We start from the raw sequence: 20864 nt of genomic DNA, 5'->3' as shown, positions 1-20864 counted from the left end.
AATGAACTACAATAAAATTGCTGGCACACTAAATTCCAATTCTCCTCAATGGGACTTGAACTCGCCAACTGATCTCCCTTACACTACACCAAACAAGGTGCTTTACTTGATTTGGGAGGGGGGAATAAAAGCAGTAAAACAATAAAACTTTGAACATTACAACACAAAGAGAAAATAAATAATGTTACAGCAATTGCGGAATGCCATCTGCTGGATTCGAACCCGCCGCAACGACCAACCAGTAGGTGTCAAACCATGACTAATGAGTGCAAGCCTTGGCGCTCAGGGACACCCATCAATATGTGATTGTGAGGCCACAGCACATACGTTTTAGACTGGGTGGGATTCTTATACCCAACAGGAGTCTTCTGCCCGCCTTCTCATTAGAATATGCATAATTTGTGTTTCAGGCACTAGTTAACTAGTGAGCTGCTGCACTGCCACACATGTAAAGTGGTGAAATTTCAATTGTTCCACTAGTTAACTAGTGGACAAAAATGGTCAGCTTGTATGTGTTTTTAGATGTAACTAGTTAACTAGTGAGCAAATCAACTAGTGATGTGCAGATATGCTCACTAGTTAACTAGTGAGGTACTAGTGAGCAAATCCGCACCTCACTAGTTAACTAGTGAGCAAATCCGCACCTCACTAGTTAACCAGTGAGCATATCTGCGCCTCACTAGTTAACTAGTAAGCAAATCCGCACGTCACTAGTTAACTAGTGAGCATATCTGCGCCTCACTAGTTAACTAGTGAGCAAATCCGCACCCTACTAGTTAACTATTTGGTGTTTTGGGGCCCACTAGTTAACTAGTGAGCATATCTGCACTTTACAAGTTAACTAGTGATGCTTTTTTGCACCTTACTAGTTAACTAGTGGGCGCTTAAGGGTGCACTAGTTAACTAGTGAGCAAATCTGCACCTCACTAGTTAACTAGTGAGCATATCCGCACCTTACTAGTTAACTTGTGGGCGTTTTGGGGCCCACTAGTGAACTAGTGACACTTATTTTGCACCTCACTAGTTAACTAGTGGACATTTGTACCCTCTCTAGTTAACTAGTGAGCAGTTCCGCCTTCACAAGTTTACATGTAATTGTCACACTGAAGCCACTACTAGTTCACTAGCTGAGGTTCCTCTGGCCAGCATGTTAACTTGTGTGCCGCATGCAAATGTTTGGGGTTGGATTTTGCAAAATTCCACACTGTGATTGGTTGTCATATTTTATTTTAACATAGTGAGCCAATAGAAAGCCTCAATTTGAGAAATTCTCTGCCTCCTAATTAGAATTCTGTGCAACTAGCTAGCTAGTGTGAATGTAGGCTTGAACTAGTTTACTAGTATACATTTATGTCCTCACTAGTTAACTAGTTTGGACAATGGATGCATCAACTAGGTAACTAGTGAGCCTGCTACAATCAACTAGCTAGCTAGTGAGTCATTAATGGTTCACTAGTTAACTAGTGGCACTGACCTACTCCAACTACTTAACTAGTTAGGAGTTTTGCCTTCACTAGTGAACATGTGGACACTTTGAACTGTCACTAGTTAACTAGTGAGACACAAAAACCTTCAACTAGCTGACTGGTATGCATTTTAGCCCTTACTAGTTAACTAGTGAGCCATTTTTGTGTCACCTAGTTAACTAGGAAGCCAAAATGTGTTCACTTGTCAACTAGTGGGCATTTCTTCTGTCACTAGTTAACTGGTGTGCACATTTTGGCCATCACTAGTTAACTAGTGAGACACAAAAACTTTCAACTAGCTGACTGGTATGCATTTTGGCCTTTACTAGTTAACTAGTGAGCCATTTTTGTGTCACCTAGTTAACTAGTGAAGCCAAAATGTGTTCACTAGTTAACTAGTGAACATTTCCGTCTCCCACTAGTTAACTGGTGGGCTCATTTTGACCCTGACTAGTTAACTAGTGAGACACAAATACCTTCAACTAGCTGACTGGTATGCATTTTGGCCTTTACTAGTTAACTAATGAGCCATTTTTGTGTCAACTAGTTAACTAGTGAAGGTCAAAATGTGTTCACTAGTTAACTAGCGTGTACAGTTTGACCCTCACTAGTTAACTAGTTGACCTGTTGACAACATATCAGAATTAATGCTCAAGCGGCTGGCCAAATTGGGCAAAGTTAACAAGTGGGATTTTTACATTCAGTAGTCAGCTAGTACAAGTTTTTGTACCTTACTAGTTGACTAGTAAAAACTAAATGTGTTTTAACTAGTTAACTAGTGGACATTGATCTGTCCACTAGTTAACTAGTGAACACACTGAGCAATACTAGTTAACTAGTAAGATATGAAACATTTTAACTAGTTAACTAGAGAGAATTTAGGCCTTACTAGTTAACTAGTTGACTTTTAGGCTGTCACTATTTAACTAGTTGACACAAACATGTCTAACTAGTTAACTAGTGGACAGAAATGGCTTACATGTTCATGACAATGCTGGCTGATATCCTGATATCAGAATAAATGCTCATTTGGCTTGCCATACATGAGCTTTGGGTAATGACCAAAAGAACAAGATCGTACACACAAGTTACCAAAAGAGGTTTTTCTGCTGGGTTACTGGGCTCAGAGTTGGAGATGGGATGAGGATCTCAGACATCCAGGAAGGAATCTGAAGTGATTTTTAAGGTATGTGGTCGGGATACCTCCTGGGGGTGTGTTTAGTGAATATCCTATAGGCAGGAGGCCTCAGAGTCAACCCAGGATCTACTGAAAAGATTATTTCTCTAGGCTAGCCTGGGAAAACTTTGGGATCTCATTGCTGGAAGTGGCCTGCTAGGGCTCCTTTCACTGTGACTTAGACCAATGTAGAGGATGTCTAGAAAGGAGGATATAAATTGTTCGATGAGTCTGATTTCAATGTTCATGTAAAACCAAGCAATCATTACTGAAACTTTCTAATTCAGAGATAAACAATAAAGTTTTATCTTTAAATATTTCAAGCCCTCATGTTAAACCTTAATGTCCTGAAAATGGCTAATTAAAACAATCCTGAGTTATTCAAACCTCCAGCTTTACAAAACTACATTCAGGTCAGACCTCCAACATTAAGCTAGAATTTTCTTTTACTGTATGAATGCAGCAGGTGCACAGTCTCCCTACCCGTAGACAGTGCAAACATCAGGAGTTTCAGCTATGAACAGATGTGGTTTCTGCTTTGAATCAGTTAAAAGGTGGGTGATGCAGCAGGTGCTATCACAAAAAGATGCCTAGTAAATCAGCCCGTCATTTATCATAGAGAAACCAGAACAGAACACATTGTATTGTTAAATTAACCACTCCCAACTCTTTCATTCAGAACACAGTGATCAGTGGAAAAACCTGCTACAATTCAATCTTCAAGTGAATCCAAGAGTTTTGGATCAGTGGTAAAACTTCTGATCCCATAAGGTTCTGTGCTGATGGCTTTACTGTTCCTCCTCCATCTGCTCCCCCTCCAGCACACCCTGAGCTCTTGTAAAAGAATCCCTTAATGCAGATAACCTCCAAATGTACATTTACACAGCTAACCCAGATAAGTAGAGTTAACTTAAAGGGAGACTAAACAATTTTGGCTTTGATTCATCACCCCCTAGTGTCTCCTAAACGTCTCCCAGCCTTTCCTTTGTGTCTAGAGGGGTGATTCATCACGCGCAGAAAGTTTATCTTCAGTGCATCTCCCGGGTCTGTGTGGGGGGAATCTTGTAGGCGTGGTGCTAGAATTTCATCTGTGGCGCAGCACCACGCCTGAGCCTATGTAGGGGAAACACTGGGAACATTGCTAAGCTGAGTCCCATTCTGTCCCGCTCTGAACTTGAGACAGTCATCCACACCTTCATCTCCTCACACTTCGACTGCTGCAACTCTCTTTTCACTTGTCTGAAAACCTCCCTGAACGGTCTACAGGTGGTTCAGAATGCTTGTGCTCAGCTTCTGACCAAGTCCTCCAAACACACGTTTTGTCCCCGCTATATAAATAATACAGGTGCTTTTTCATCTGCTCTTTTTAGCATAATTCTGATACACGACCAAAGTGGTATTCTCTCTTTATTTTGTTGTTGTTGTAAAGAGACTTGTGATTTGTATCTTGAGAGGCGCTATATAAAAATGTTTGTTTTTCTAGAGACTCATTCGGTTATTATATATTGTCAGGGTCCTTATGGCTGCTTGAGATACTTAAATGCTTGAAATCGAGAATGATATTAGAACGTTTAAACCTGGTAATTTTCTTCAGACATCTTTTTTGATTAAACATGTCCAGTTATTCCATTCAGAAGTTATTGATAAAGAAAATGAAAGTACAAATAACGCACCTGTGAAAATAATTATTGAAAACATTGTTTCAGATAATTATGGTACATTTGATATAATTTCACTTTATTAGTTTCCATAAAGTCACAAGTAAGAACCTTCAGCTGTTCATGGGAATGGAAACCAGTTTTGAGACTTCAAGGATGTTTGTGAATCACCAGATATGTTTTTCATTAAGTGGTGAAAAAGTCTCTGACACACACACACACGCACACGCACGCACGCACACACACACACACACACACACACACACACACACACACACACACACACACACACACACACACACACACACACACACACACACACACACACACACACACACACACACACACACACACACAGAGCCTGAATGCCTAATGAGTTTATAAATATTTTCGTTAACAGGGCGGTTCATCTCTAGACCTGTCCCCTTCTGACAGCTGTGGGTCTGGTGGGACTTACATGTGGGATGAGGAGGGTCTGGAGCCTCTAGGGGGCACTGCAACAACGGCCTCCATCCACAGCAACACCACCCACCATATTGGGAGCTTTGACTCTGACATCAACAGCGTTGTGAGTTCAATTCTATTCTTCCACGTTTTGTTGTTATTCTCTTGAAGAGCTCGTCACCTTTCACTGCAGCGTCAAACATTAAATAGAATTTTACAGAAAGAAGGTGACTTTGGTTATATTTTAACTGGCTACATCGTATTTAGTCAGCCTGGCTCTTATGAACGTTCGTCATCAGGCTCTCGTCAAATTTGTAGCAGTACTGCGATAACAGTTTTATGTTTCTGTGCTTTGTTTTCTGACATGTTTGTCTCTGTTTTCTACACATTGGTTTCAGCTGTTGTAAACAATTCTCTATTTGAAAATTTTTAATTATGAACAAGCTCAAGTAATCTGTATAGATGTAATATTTAACATGTCAAATGCAGCAGAAAATAAATATCAGTGTAAAAAAACCCCAAACATTTCATTTCTGACATGCTCTCTCCTTCCTGTAGTCAGACTCCCCCAGCAGGGGGTGCTGCTGCACAGAGGATTAAAGCATTTTAAAAAATGCAACCATCTGAGGGTAAACGTTTGCTTTTCGGGGCCATCTGTAAGATTTAGTAAATTACTCCACTGATTTTGTGACATCATGTTTGTTCAGCTTCACAATAGTATAATTTTATAATAATAGAATAATAATATAAAGCTCAACAGGACAGGAAGGTTGAAGTTTAGAATTGCAGCTATTCTGTCCTCTGCTTCACTGAGCTCCAGAAAGCAGTAGCAATAAAAACTAGTCATAGTTTGCTTCCAATAGTTGGGCCAGGAAGCCTGTTCTCTCTATGTAAAGTAGTTGATAGGTGAGATATTTTGTTTTCTAATTTACTTAATTTAAAGTCTTTCAGCTGCTTTAGCTCATATCTAAAAACTTATCTCAGTTACCAGTTTGTCATCAGTGATGTAAAAAGAAAGCATTTATTAATGATCTAACGTTTTAAATCCATCATATATCAAATGTTAACACTTTGTAGCTTTAATGTAAAAATAAAGTTAACCTTCTGGTACATTTATATAATACACACCAGAAGCTTCATTAGCTGCTCCAGTTCCGATGGAAGCTCTCTGGCCCCCTCTGGTGTCCAGTCGAGTAAATGCAACCCAGGTAAACCATTGTTTGTGGGAGGATCATCAACATATGTGCTTATATATAGACATATATGGGGAGGATGCAGGATTTAGTGTTACTGTTCTCTTTAATGTTTAAACTGATTATAACATTTATAGAGTTTGAAACATTTCACAAGCCTTCAGGCTACTGATTGGAAGTAAGTTTTAGAGATGTACTTTGGTCAACTACAGTGTCCAAAAACCAGAATCACCATTGTTTCCATTTTTACAGTTTTACTTTCATTTACCTGGTCAACAAAGCAACAGAGCCTGATTTTTACTTTGAACTTTTTACCTGAACAGGTGAAAACCTGAATCCATTCCAATGAACCATAAATGGCAACTAGACCTGGTGCTTCTGTTTAAATCCAGTTGACTCAAATGTGCTGCAGATCTTACTCTTTTAAAGCAGGAATAATGTGTCAACATCTGTGTTAATGTCAGGAACTGTACTTGTAAAACAAATCTCTGGGCATTGTGATTTTTACAAGAGTTTGTACTAAGGTGCAGAGAGAGTGGAAACATGAATGTGATGAAACAGGAGTGGAAGGAGAGTATAACTCTTATAAGCAATCTACTTCAACACATCCAGAGTTATTCTGATCAGATCTCATCAACTCAAGCTGGTTACTGTTAATATTACATTTAAAATCAGCTGAAACCAGCTCTTTTTGTCGCATTCATTGCATCTACTGTAAACGAGGCTGATTTCCATTTCCATCAAGCGTTAAGAGCTGAGGTCTGATAAATGATCCTGATAGAACAATTTTAAACTGCAGCAGAAGGAGGATAACCAGGTTCAAATCCAGGCTTAGACCTTCACTAGGGTGGAGTTAATGCACCTTCTGAGTACTGTTGAAAGGCTGTTAATGAGCTCCATGTCTCAGTTTGCCCTCTGTGTTAATGAGCTGTGAGAGAATGATTGATCCAAATGAGCTCAGGCCGTTAATGATCTGAGGACATTAACGAGCTCTCGACTGGTTTCTGAAGTCTTTCTCTTTGAGCTTATACCAAATTGTCTGTTTGTAGTTAAAGCTTTGATTTAACCACCAGGGGTCAGTGTTGCTCTGTTGTTGGGATTAGATCAGGATGCGGCAGTAGAGAGGTCGGGTAAATGTTAAAATAACGGGAAGAGAAACCGATTCAGCTGGAGAATACTGGTTAAAAAGATCTAACAATCGTTTATTCTATGGTGTGGGCAGTGGGGCTGTAAAGTGGAGTTTGCTGTTTAATATTTTAGGTCTGTCAAACTTTTTCAAACATATTTTTTCTGTTCTAGGACATTTTAAACAACTTGGACTCTTGTGATCTGGCTGACGATGACCTCATGCTGGATTCTGACTTACCAGATGATTCGTCGTTGCACAGCGGTACGTTTGAGTGTGCAGATGTCACAAACTTGCATAAAGTAAATACTGACCCAAACAGGGTTTTAAAGACCGCAGAAGAGAATTGTTGCTGCATAATACCTGTTGGAACAACGATCTACTTGCTGATGCAGGTTTTGGCAGATTTTCATCAATTGCAAAGTATAGAAATAAACAGAGGGCTGCACAGTGGCACAGTGGTTAGAGCTGTTGCCTTGCAGCAAGAAGGTCCTGGGTTCACTTCCCAGCCTGGGGTCTTTCTGCATGGAGGTTGCATGTTCTCCCTGTGCATGCATGGGTTCTCTCTGGGTATTCCGGCTTCCTCCCACAGTCCAAAAACATGACTGTTACCCCGGCTTTCCACAGCAGCCGTCAGCAGCACGTTACTGCAGCAGCACGTCATAGCTGCTGATAGGAACGGCTGTGGTCAACAGAACCTTTTCCACAGGAGCCGTCAGCAGCGCGAGTCGGCCGCGTCTCAGGAGCAGCATGTCGCGGCCTTTACGCGCCGGTTCTATTTTCTACGCGCGACGCCTCTGAAACGGGTCAAGTTCGACATTTTTGGGGAAGGAAAGACAGGAAATCGGACGCGGAAATGGAGAGAAGCTCCCGAGATTTTCAGAATAAAGAACGTACTGCCTTCCGGTCGCTTTACTTTAAAAAAGGTTACTAACTGTGCGGCCCCGTGAGAAGTTATCACCTAGCTAGCGGTCTCCTTTGTTTTTCAGGTCCGTATTGGTGATTATAAAACGGACAGAATATAAAAACACAAACATTTTGGAGCCATGTTGTAGTTTTCTCCTGCTTGTTGTTGTGTTTACTGACGAAGTCACTCGTGTGACTTCGTGCCCTGTCGATGACAGCTGCTCCTCTGTATGGCAAGCCAAAACCGCCACAATACGCCACTTTCCCAACCCGTCTAGTTAAGAAATGGCGAAAAAAACGCCGTTTGATGTGCCAAGACGTCGTAAAATACGGCGAAAACTCTGCCAGAACGCCGTAATTTACGCCGTTCTGAACGGTCCCGTAGAACGCCCGTAAAATACGCCGTTTTTTCCGGACATTGAACGCCGTTTTTTACGTCACCCTAATCCCAGACGCGTTCTCTGTGTGGGTGGCGTAAAATACGGCGTTTGGTACGGACATTGAACGCCGCTTTTTTCGCCGTTCTGTGACATAAAACGCCGCTTTTAACGCCACTTTGTGACAGTTTTAACGCGTTTAAAATTCAACTTTACTCTCATTTATGCAGAGCCCTCCCCATGGGTTTCTCATCCACTTAATTTAAACTCCAGTGACCCAATGAAAGACGAGGAGGTTGAGGCAGCACTAATTCATCCCAGATTCGCCGGGCTGTCGGGCTGTGCGGACTGCTGTTTTCTAATACAACTCGGCTCTGTTTCAACTAATTTCACTGTATTGAAAAAGCCTTGAAATGTAGTAATATTATCAACAATGTGTCAACATTATTATTTTTTCTGTCCACCTGTAAAAGGCAGAAACGCTGTTTCAGTCAGACCTGATGATTACTTAAAAGTGTGGCTGCCGTATCGGTCTGTCCTCGTGGCTCGTGAGTCCAGCTGAAACATCAGTGCTCTTTCTGTCCAAAACTCCATTCTTCTTAAGTTCATCCACTTTCAGTATTTACTATTGTGACAGTGTGTGTGTGTGTGTGTGTGTGTGTGTGTGTGTGTGTGTGTGTGTGTGTGTGTGTGTGTGTGTGTGTGTGTGTGTGTGTGTGTGTGTGTGCTGTCGCAACATCCCGATTGATCATGCGCCCTGGCTACTTGGTCAAGGAAGTGTTCCTTTGGCTGACTGGTTAGAGCGTATGACTCTCACCCGGGAGTCTGGGGATCTAATCCCGCCCGAGCCCTCGTTTATCCACCTGGCCACACTATTGTTTTTTTTTGTTTGTTTTTTTTTAACGACTGTTATACTTGTCTTACAGGAGCTTCTGAAGATGTTCTGTCTTGCTTCTCCATCATCACTCTCCAGCTCCTCAGACCAGCCACTCCAGAACCTTCCCAGATCCAGGATCAGAGCACTTTAATTAAAGTTTGAAACATGTCTGCTTGTTGTTCTCCTATAGAAGCCTTAAACTAGAATTTGCTAATGAGCTTTCTTGGCTAAAATATGCTCTTAAATGTTTTTATTTACATAATCAAGAAACACGTTTTTCATTGCTGCTTCACCAAGACATGACTGAAAATGTCCTCATGATCCTGAAACGCTGGTTAAAACAAATTACTTTTAACCTCTTATAAAACAAACGTGCCTGTTGATGATTATGCCACTATACTGAAGCACCTGCATACTTGCTACCGATTTGCTAACTTTCTGTAATATTTGATATTTAAGTTAAAAACATGAAATGCTGTAACACAAATTCCAAATGTTCTAGTTGAGCACTTGTTTCTACTCAACTAATCATTATTTCTGTGATTAGTCAGCTTTTTCCTTTTCAATAAACACATGGAAAAATTACAATTATCTTACTGAAAAATGGTTTAACAGTGTTGCACATGTATAATAATCTGCACTGGTTTTCACAGTTACGGCATTCTTCAAACTATAATAATAAAATAAAGTGAAACGATATTTACAATTGATTACTTCCTACTATTTACATTTTATGCATCGATACTGTAAATGGCTGTTTACTAAGGCATACAAAGTCAGTGGAATGTTCTCATACGGGTTCTTGCCTAGTAAGCAGGGGGTTGCCTCCTGTAAAAATGGAGATGATCAGCCTCATTTTGTCTTTCAGCACACTCCGTAAAGTCCTAAATTTAAAAAAATGTGGTTTGTGGGAGAGGCTCATCTACTTTCTAAGGCTAACACTTTTAAACTCCTCTTAAGCACACACTCAACTTGTTAATAACTAAAAGGATTGTTCAATACCTGCTCAAATAAACAAGGCAATTCTACAGACTCGTGGATTTGTAAGTAGCATTAATGAAGAATACAGGATCATATAGAACAGAAATATGTAGATTTACAAGCAAACTACCTGTGTACAGGCACTGACTTTGTATGCCTTAGTAAACAGCCATTTACAGTATCGATGCATAAAATGTAAATAGTAGGAACTTGAAGTAATCAATTGTAAATATCTTTTCACTTTATTTTATTATTATAGTTTGAAGAATGCCGTAACTGTGAAAACCAGTGCAGATTATTATACATGTGCAACACTGTTAAACCATTTTTCAGTAAGATAATTGTAATTTTTCCATGTGTTTATTGAAAAGGAAAAAGCTGACTAATCACAGAAATAATGATTAGTTGAGTAGAAACAAGTGCTCAACTAGAACATTTGGAATTTGTGTTACAGCATTTCATGTTTTTAACTTAAATATCAAATATTACAGAAAGTTAGCAAATCGGTAGCAAGTATGCAGGTGCTTCAGTATAGTGGCATAATCATCAACAGGCACGTTTGTTTTATAAGAGGTTAAAAGTAATTTGTTTTAACCAGCGTTTCAGGATCATGAGGACATTTTCAGTCATGTCTTGGTGAAGCAGCAATGAAAAACGTGTTTCTTGATTATGTAAATAAAAACATTTAAGAGCATATTTTAGCCAAGAAAGCTCATTAGCAAATTCTAGTTTAAGGCTTCTATAGGAGAACAACAAGCAGACATGTTTCAAACTTTAATTAAAGTGCTCTGATCCTGGATCTGGGAAGGTTCTGGAGTGGCTGGTCTGAGGAGCTGGAGAGTGATGATGGAGAAGCAAGACAGAACATCTTCAGAAGCTCCTGTAAGACAAGTATAACAGTCGTTAAAAAAAACGAAAAAAAAAAAAAAACAATAGTGTGGCCAGGTGGATAAACGAGGGCTCGGGCGGGATTAGATCCCCAGACTCCCGGGTGAGAGTCATACGCTCTAACCAGTCAGCCAAAGGAACATTCCCTTGACCAAGTAGCCAGGGCGCATGATCAATCGGGACGTTGCGACAGCACACATACACACACACACACACACACACACACACACACTGTCACAATAGTAAATACTGAAAGTGGATTAACTTAAGAAGAATGGAGTTTTGGACAGAAAGAGCACTGATGTTTCAGCTGGACTCACGAGCCACGAGGACAGACCGATACGGCAGCCACACTTTTAAGTAATCATCAGGTCTGACTGAAACAGCGTTTCTGCCTTTTACAGGTGGACAGAAAAAATAATAATGTTGACACATTGTTGATAATATTACTACATTTCAAGGCTTTTTCAATACAGTGAAATTAGTTGAAACAGAGCCGAGTTGTATTAGAAAACAGCAATCCGCACAGCCCGACAGCCCGGCGAATCTGGGATGAATTAGTGCTGCCTCAACCTCCTCGTCTTTCATTGGGTCACTGGAGTTTAAATTAAGTGGATGAGAAACCCATGGGGAGGGCTCTGCATAAATGAGAGTAAAGTTGAATTTTAAACGCGTTAAAACTGTCACAAAGTGGCGTTAAAAGCGGCGTTTTATGTCACAGAACGGCGAAAAAAGCGGCGTTCAATGTCCGTACCAAACGCCGTATTTTACGCCACCCACACAGAGAACGCGTCTGGGATTAGGGTGACGTAAAAAACGGCGTTCAATGTCCGGAAAAAAACGGCGTATTTTACGGGCGTTCTACGGGACCGTTCAGAACGGCGTAAATTACGGCGTTCTGGCAGAGTTTTCGCCGTATTTTACGACGTCTTGGCACATCAAACGGCGTTTTTTTCGCCATTTCTTAACTAGACGGGTTGGGAAAGTGGCGTATTGTGACGGTTTTGGCTTGCCATACCTCTGCTGTGTCGCGTCTCGTGGGAAGGGCCAAGCAGCAGCTAGACGTGCTGCTGCAGTAACGTGCTGCTGACGGCTCCCGTGGAAACCCGGGGTTAGGTTAATTGGTCTGTCTAAATTGTCCTTAGGTGTGTGTGTGTGTGTGTGTGTGTGTGCGTGCACATAATTGTGTGTCTCAGTGTTGCCCTGTGATGGACTGGCTCTCTGTCCAGGGTATATCCTGCCTGATTGCCCATTGACCGCTGGAGATAGGCACCAGCCCCCCCCCCCCCCCCCCCCCCCCCCGACTCTACGTGGACAAGCGGGTTCAGACAATGGATGGATGGATGGATAAATTAACAAAATTTATGTATTTTTTAAATTGCTGATGAACTTGGAAATTCTGATTCTGGAAGTAAGATTCTCTATAAGCAGAATGAAGTAGCTCTTAGCAGAAGTACGTAACCTCATGAGGACAAATGATTATTTTTTGTTTTGGTTTTTACCTTTCCTTAGCAGTGGTGCGTTTATGGACACCCCTGAAAAATCTGATTACAGACTATGATGTATAAAAGTTTTATCGGATAGTTACAAAACAATCAGTCAGGGATGGGAATCCGCCAATATTCAGCAAGACTGACCAAATCTAATCTATGAAACACCACAATCATAATTTTTTATGCATGAATGCACCACCACCGTGTGCTAATTCATGCTAGCAACAATAATTTGTATGTAGAAGGTGTTTACGCCACATTCTTGATTTTCAGCTATTAAAAAACAGATTGTGTTTATTTTATTTGACAAAAATCAGAATAAACCAAAACCTGGATCGGCAGATCAAAGGTGTGGATCACACAGAAACTATTATAGCTCCAAACCAGAATAGGTGCATCTCTAGTATTTATTCCTGTTGGTGTTGAAAGCGTTTTTGAAATGGAAGCGGAGGAGCTGGTTTCATTAAATATCAGAATATCTGCTGCTTGTGCATTAATTATTGGATCACATCAAGAACAATTCAGTGAATTATTTTGTATATTACAACAAATTAGCATTAGGTCAGTGTTGCTTCTCTGTTTCAAAGTTCTTTAATTTCTTCCCAATGCTCATTTTTCTGTTACTTCAACATTATAAATCGTGAACAGTTCAGGACCAGTGATTCACTAAACCCCTTGATCAGGAACTTTTTATTTAAATTTGAAATGTGAATGTGTGTGAAGTTTATTGTAAGTGTGATATGTTTGAAACAGATCAGCACAAGTTTTCAAGTTTACTTAAACCAGTGAGGTGACCTAACTTAAACAGTAGCCAGAAGCTGCAGAGTAAAGGGCGGGACAGCTACAGAATGGCAAGTGAAGAAAATACCTGAAATTATTCATGGATATTTGTGTTTTATATGTCCGATGGATATTTATTCATTATTTGCATACACACAGCCCTTTTCAGGTCTTTCAAATGAATTGCATTGTTTTAATCTTCACCAAAACAAACCTTTCCCACTGGTTTGGACCTGTTTGACCGTGCTGCTGGTCTGAACCTTGCAGATGGAGATGGGCTGCCCCACATGGCTCAGTGGAGGAAGAGACAGCTCTGCTGGGAAACACAGGATAATGACAATGAAAGGTGAGGAGGAGGTTTGTTTTCTTGCTCCAGGACCTGGGTTATCCTGATATATCTGATGCAGATCCTGGTTGTTGGTATTTATTTGAAATTGTAAAGTTGTAGAAGAATATAAGTTTCCACATAAACATACATTTCTTCAGACTAGTTGTCAGATCTTGGTTTATGACGAACTAATGATATTTAAACAGTGCATGAAGAAGGATTGAGTTTTCTCCTACTGAGGGTGGAGGTCAGCATGGTTCATCTAAAGGGTGAAACCAGTTAAATTTATTTTTATCAAATGCTCATAAATGTATTTGTATGAAAGTCCAACGAGCTGCATCATAACTGTGGGGTTGGCGGTCACAGGGTCAGTGAAATCCATCAGACCAGTTTCCAATCGATTTGAAACTAAAGATTCGTCAGTGGGAGGTGAAGACTTAAACTCTGCTCTTAGAAAGATTTAAACCACAGCTAATCCATAGAATAAAAATTAAAACACAAACACAGCTCTGTGTTTTTTCACTTGAGTCCCTCTGTGTTGGAGCTGCTGTGGTTTCCAGCAGATGGACTGGTCTGCAGCAGTGTTGGTTTCAAGGCTGACCTAAACTTCCAGAATACCTTTAGAAATGCATAAATAAACATTATCAAATATGTAAAAGCTTCTCTAACCTTCACAGTGAGTTAAGGAGTGGTTGTTGGCACCCGAAGCTGGAGCTGGAAGCTTGTTAACAAGGCTGAGCTCGTGTCGGGAATCATTATTTGTGTGTTCTCCTTTAAACCCTTGCATGTTGAACCGTCTGTCTGCAGTGATTTCCAGTGCTACAAACTCACTCCGGATCCAGAAAACACAACGGAAGATAAAAGCGTGGACTTCATCCTTCACGCCAGCCTTAAAAGGTGTTTCTTCATTTCTGTATTAAATTCCTCTTCATTATGAAGTCAGACTGTGTTTAAATTTTCAGCTTGTTGTCTTGTTGGCATGTTTTAATAATGATTTAGTGCAGCAGAAGCTGACCTCCCTGCTGCCTGCAGGTCAGGTTGTTTTCCTTCTGGAGCTCTCGGTCTGGGCCTGGATGTGGAGGAACTGGCTGAAGACTGCTCTTCAGTCCGATCACAGCTGGAGTTCCTGCAGAGGTTATTGTTGCAGGTGAGATGAGAAGTTGTGTCTGAATTTAATAAGATTGAGTTGGTCATGCACAAGAATCTGCCAGAGATGTTCAGTTTTTATGTAAGCTTGGTGAGAATCAATCTAAGATTGTTTTAGAACTAGGGCTGCAACAACGAATCGATGAATTCGATGAAAATCGATTACTAAAAGCGTTGGCAACGAATTGCGTCATCGATTCGTTGTGTCGCACAACTCTTCCAAAAGCGCACCCCCCCCCCCCCCTTCCCGCCCACCGTTGCGCGCAGACCAGAGCAAGTCAGATCAGCGCGAGGGAGAGCCGCAGATCAGCGCGAGGGAGAGCCGGTACAGGCAGATCAGCGCGAGGGAGAGCCTGCAGACTTGCGCTGCTGCGAACCGGTTCCGCATTGTTGCACAGCGATCCAGGCAGCTGCTTCCAGCGCACGGTCCATTCTCAAAGTGGCGCAACCAAAAAACTATAATTAGCACACGATCGTTCTTGTCTGCACATGTTCTCTATTTTCTGTCTTATTTGTGCCTGAAACGCTCTGCTGCGGAGCTCATCACCTGTGCTGTGGTGATTTCACCTCACGCAGCATCGAAAACGCGCTCTCCGCTTTGCGGTCAGGAGATCTCTTTGATCTGCTCAAAAGTAACTGATGAGGTGAAAAAGTAAGAATCCAGGCAACAGATTTTCTGGAGAATTATGAGGAGATGCAGGAAGATGAGAGACAGACAGGACAGGAAAATAGTTAAATAAAAACAAGAAAACAAAGTAAAATGTAGGTAGATTTATCTCCACTACACGTTTTTACCAGTAAAAAACAATAAGTTATACACATGTCATAGTTATACATCTGATACAATTCAGATCACCTTCAAAACTCAGTCACACACCCAGGGCCGTTTCAAGACATTTTGGGGGCCAAGGCAAAATGTCTCCCCCCCCATATCCCCCCCCCCCCCCCCCCCCCCCCCCCCCCATAACTGGGCTCCCCAGAAGCCTCTGTGTAATTCATGCCCTCTCCAGGAGTGTTAGTTATATGGTGTTTATAAAAGCCCCTCAGACATTACTGACATGTTCTAATATATCAGATGAAAAACTAAATTATCAGACATGCTGTCTCATCAGCTTCTTTTCTAAACTTGCAAAAAGTAACAAAACCATTTGAAAGCCACTATTTGTGGATTATCTGAAAGTTTCCATGGAGTGTGTGACAACTTATTTTATCATTGATCCTATCGTCTAATCTCACAGCTGAAACAAGCATCCTTAATAATCTGTGCACAGGAAGCTTACCGATGCTGTAGTAAAACAAAAGGTATAATAATTTATTATTAATAAAACCTTGTTGCAGCACTAAAGCATAAAAATGAGATTTTGCATTAAATATGCAAAATATTTACATATGAATTGTTTTAGAGCCCTTTAATTGGCAGAATCTGATATTAATTTAGTTCTTACAAAAAATGGGTCCCAACATGGTTTGTGTGGTGTTGCCATAGTGTGACATCATAGGCACAGATCCCCTGTCCTCTTGTTTGGAAATGGAAATATGATCACCCTACATTAAACAAACTGTCCACCCGGGCTTTTGCGCTGCACAGAGACGCTTCGCTGCCTATGACTTCGAATGTCAGTTGAGAGTCAGTCTCATGCAGACTGACCAATGAAGAGAGGGCCTCAAGTTAAGACCCTCTCCTCATTGGTCAGTCCACACGAGGTGGGTCAAAGGTTACTCTGGGCGGGTTATGTGTTGTCAGGCATTCAAGTATTGAGTATATTCACTGCATATTACAGTAAAATATTCTGTATGTGACCACATTAGGGTTGTCACGGTATGAAAATTTAACCTCACGGTTATTGTGACCAAAATTATCACGGTTTTCGGTATTATCGCGGTATTTTTTAAACGGTGTTGCATATGTTCAGAAAGCATTGATAGTCCTGTTCTACACAAACTGAAATAGTTCTGAAAAGGTTTAACAGTGTTTATTAAACCTAAAATAACACAAAGCCTTAGCAAAAGTGCAACTTTTCACAAGTAAAGGAACAAATAGCTTCTTTTTCTGGAACATGTTACAGTAGTCAGTGCAGGTTTAAATGATACAAATCCAAACATTCAAAACATAAACAATATGTAAACAAATCAAAGAAACACCACTTGTTTTCTCATATACTTGTTTTCTTCATTATCAAAATGAAAATCTAAAACTCCAGTCCACACTTGACTTGAGCACTGTACAAGTCAACCTTAAAAAATATGTATTTAAAATAAATAGCCACTTTAAACAACTTACTAAAATAACTACTACACTATGTAATCAAATCCAAATGTTCAAGTATAAATGGCATTGAATAAGTAAACAAATCAATGACAAGGAACTAATTGTATATTTCTCTTCATCATCAACAAATAAGATGCTTCATCCAGCAACAGGGTGTCCGTGACACGGTTTAAATGCTGGCAGAGGACGCTGCGGCTGCAGTATATAGTGACTCGTTGCATTCTCCCTCAGCCAAAAGTCCTCGCGTCATGCATTTAAGCTAAAATGCTAATGTTAACTTACCTTGCACTGGCTGTAGAGACGTGGGTGATCGTCACACAGATGTGCCATTAGATTCGAAGTGTTACCTTCTGCAGACACTTGTTTCCTGCACGTTCTGCAAACGGGATAGCCGTCTTCTATTAACTGTCCCTCAGCATTTTTCAGAAATCCCAAATATGCCCATGCTTCCGATTTAGTCTTCTTTGAGGGCTGATGGATGTCCTGGGCGCTGCCGTCTCCTCCTTCGGCCATTATTTCAGCTTCAAAGTTTTGGTGCCGTTGCAAACTAAAAAGTGCGTGTGCACGCCGCGGGAACTTCAGCTGAAGCGACGGTGGCTGGTAAGGGTCACCGCGCTGAAACCGCGGCCACGGTAAACCCACCGAGATAATATAGTTTTTTAAAAACTGGACGGTTATTTTTATTGTCAACTTTTTTACCGGGTTTTACCGCTATACCGGTTACCGTGACAACCCTAGACCACATTATGGTGATCCTCGGGTCGTGATGATGGAGCCCTTGAATATTGTTGCCCAGGGTACAACAAAGTGTTAATCTGGCCCTGGTTCCGCCGTCACATTCCCGCAGAAACTGGTTGATCACACCGGGGCCAGACTACTAGCATGTGGTTTTACAACCACAATGTCCTCGGAAGCAAAAACGCTTTTAAAAGGGAGGGAGGAGTCCTAACTGTTGCTGCAGGCGTGTTGTGTGAGAGTGCAGTTATATACTGGTTAATATATTTTTGGGTTCAGTTGCTTTCATGTGGCCTAATGTGAGTCTATTTGGGATCATTGGAATGATCAGCAGCATTTCTTGATGTGACTTTATGGCAGTTGCCCAGGGCATCATCGCAAGGAGAATGGCATTCATTTACTTTTGTTTTATTTGGTATTTTTTCAGTCATTTTTGGAAATAGTGATCAATTTTGATTAATTCACAGCCTATGTTTAATTACATTTAAAATAAATGTCAACAGATGAGATCAAACAAAACAGATGAGAATTGCCCTTAAGCTGTTTAACTTGGACCAAGCATTTTAGGTCACAGATAGATGTAGCTTAGGGTCTCTGTCTATACACCTTATAAGACAATTTAGGTGATGGCATGTTGTTTTTCTGCTATTGAACTGTTTTCTAATAATGTTGTGTTAAATAAAGTGAAGGAAGGAGAGAAATAACGTTTCCCTAGCAGTTTTTAAAAATTTCCCCATGTAATCCGATTAATCGATTAATCGTGTCGAGACCCCATCCGATTAATCGATTATCCAAATAATCGTTTGTTGCAGCCCTATTTAGAACATATTTTCTGTATGTATCAGAAACAGAAATTAACTTTTGTTCATCTCTGGCTGCACAGTGGAGTACAAAACATTTTTGTTCATCTCAATAAGTTCAGAGAAAGAGTTAGGGTTAAGGGTTTTCTCTTATGGTAAAATCCTTTGGGTAACCCAGATCTTCAGACGTGTTGAGGAGGACACGTAGTGGTTTTGGGTTAAACTAGAGGGGTTTTTGAATCAAGCATACATAATGTGGCAGAAACTACACAACATTCAGGTCGACATTTAGTTACTTTTGCTTTACAATTGGATTGGGGAAATTATGTCAAGTTTCATTGTGATTATGCACCAATTACAAGTCAGAAACCCTGCAGGGTTTTCTAATTGTTGTCCCCAGGATCCAGGCTAGCTTCTCTTAGCTGTTAGCAACGTATTTTTCTGCAAACACAATTGACAAAGCTCCTCGGATGAGACGTGAAACATCTTCAAGAAACCAAAGAAGTCCAGTTGCCTTCATTTGAACACTTTGGATTGCCGTGACCTGGATGACTGAGAACCTTCACCAGCATACTGCAGCAACACGTTCACTAATGGTGGTGATACAAAACTGGATTCAGAGTCAATAGACGTTTTTTACAACTTGGAACTCAAAAGTTCAGATTTAGAAATACAAATAGAGCGCCCGATCAGTAGATCAGAGATTCAAATTCAGTTTGGATGGATTAAACCAGGGACCTCCAACGCCTCACTCGCGAGCTACCAGTAGCTCACGACGCACTTTAAAGTTGCTCACCTGGAAGCAACCAGCGAGCCTTCCTGCCTGACCTGTAATAAACAATTGGCGGCTTTTAAATTTGATGGCAAGCTTTCCCCATTTTCTGTAATATCTAATCCAAAATTAGCATTTTGTGGAAGTAAAATAAAATTTGATTATTGCACAAATATTCTAACAAAAGTGTTCTAGTGGAAGTATGCAGCTTAATTGCTCAGGTTGCAGCACGGTTCCCCATTTCTGATCTCAGTGGCTGCAGCTGCAGGTGGCTGAAGACGCACTTCTAAAGAAGACTGGGCGATGTCGGTTATACAGACCTGGTTTCAGAAAAACATCCTTAGTAAAATATTCAGAGTGAGTCCTATCTGCAGTAATACCTCATTGTAGCAGTCTCAGGATTGGACTGGAAGGAAAAAAGCGATAAGAGAGCCTCGACTGGTGCAGAGTTTTTTCTTTTCATCTGAAGTTTCTTCTGGTGATGAGGTCAACCATCAGACCATGAAAACTGTACAAATAGTTGAACGAACAACAATGGTTACAGCAACCAAAAAAATAAAAAATCACACATCTTAATCACAGGAGCAGTAAATCATGTACCTCGCTCTGCTTTCCCAGGGGCTGCAAGTATCCGATCCAATTGGAATGCTGTGTCACGCAATACAGAATCTCCAGGCTGGGCACATAAACCAGCCAACCTACATCAGTGCACAGTCAGAATAAACTCAATATTAATGTCCAAACATTTCTTAAACATGTACCTCCATTCTGACGGTTTGTTTGAGTCAAAGTTCCATCTCCTAGCTCAGCCAAGGCGTATTTCCTTGCAGAAAGTTTTTCTTTACCAACACAGCTGCATTTCATATGAACTAACTGGCAACATCTGATTTCACATGGGATCAGTCAGCTACTGATTAGACAACAGTGCCCCCGGCTGGAAATTCTTTAAAGTATTTGAAATAAAACAAACAACAACTGACAGCTACACTCCCACCAAATCATGTATCACACAATTATCTGAACATGATTTCCCATCATAGGATAAAACAGTACACACAAAGAGAGAGAGAGAGAGCGCAAGTACTTTATCAACCACCCACTATAATTGATGTGAAAGTGATGATTGCAATTGTAACCCTTGTTTCGGGTATTAACCTTACGAGAACAATATCAAATGATCTGGGCCTGGGTCTCGGCTCGTGATAATGAGTTACAGCTTTGTATCCTACTTCTTGCCACCTCCGTTAACTCTCTATAACGTCCGTCTTACTCTTCAAGTTTAGCTTGCTACTCCCACACTAACTGCCATTCTTAGTCCCGCCCCTTACCAAAGGAACAGGGCTCTGATTGGCTCGTGAGTTCTAATACAACGACTGGAAATACAAAGATTGAGTGATAGACAAATGACCGTAAACAGGTTAGGGTACACACAACAGCTTTTTTTTTAA

The 20864-nt window shown here is 40.8% G+C and overlaps 1 protein-coding gene across 3 annotated transcripts in view; it reads left to right on the top strand.

The window, feature by feature from the left end:
- The window catches only part of LOC107387256 (serine-rich coiled-coil domain-containing protein 2), a 96881-nt gene that overhangs the window by 50453 nt on the left and 25564 nt on the right, over nucleotides 1-20864 (top strand). For 2 of the 3 annotated variants that reach the window (XM_054749457.2, XM_054749454.2), the window contains exons 6-10: nucleotides 4702-4869; nucleotides 7238-7328; nucleotides 13634-13712; nucleotides 14502-14591; nucleotides 14694-14841. In XM_054749457.2, the coding sequence (XP_054605432.2) occupies nucleotides 4702-4869; nucleotides 7238-7328; nucleotides 13634-13712; nucleotides 14502-14591; nucleotides 14694-14841 (576 nt within the window). The remainder of the gene's footprint in view (nucleotides 1-4701; nucleotides 4870-7237; nucleotides 7329-13633; nucleotides 13713-14501; nucleotides 14592-14693; nucleotides 14842-20864) is intronic. The other variant, XM_054749455.2, reaches the window with a different exon arrangement.

The sequence above is a fragment of the Nothobranchius furzeri genome, chromosome 16 (genome assembly GCF_043380555.1).
Source record: "Nothobranchius furzeri strain GRZ-AD chromosome 16, NfurGRZ-RIMD1, whole genome shotgun sequence".
In the NCBI taxonomy this organism is placed as follows: Eukaryota; Metazoa; Chordata; class Actinopteri; order Cyprinodontiformes; family Nothobranchiidae; genus Nothobranchius; species Nothobranchius furzeri.
The sequence above is the reverse complement of the archived record's forward strand: the minus strand, read 5'-3'. Positions and strand labels throughout refer to the sequence as shown.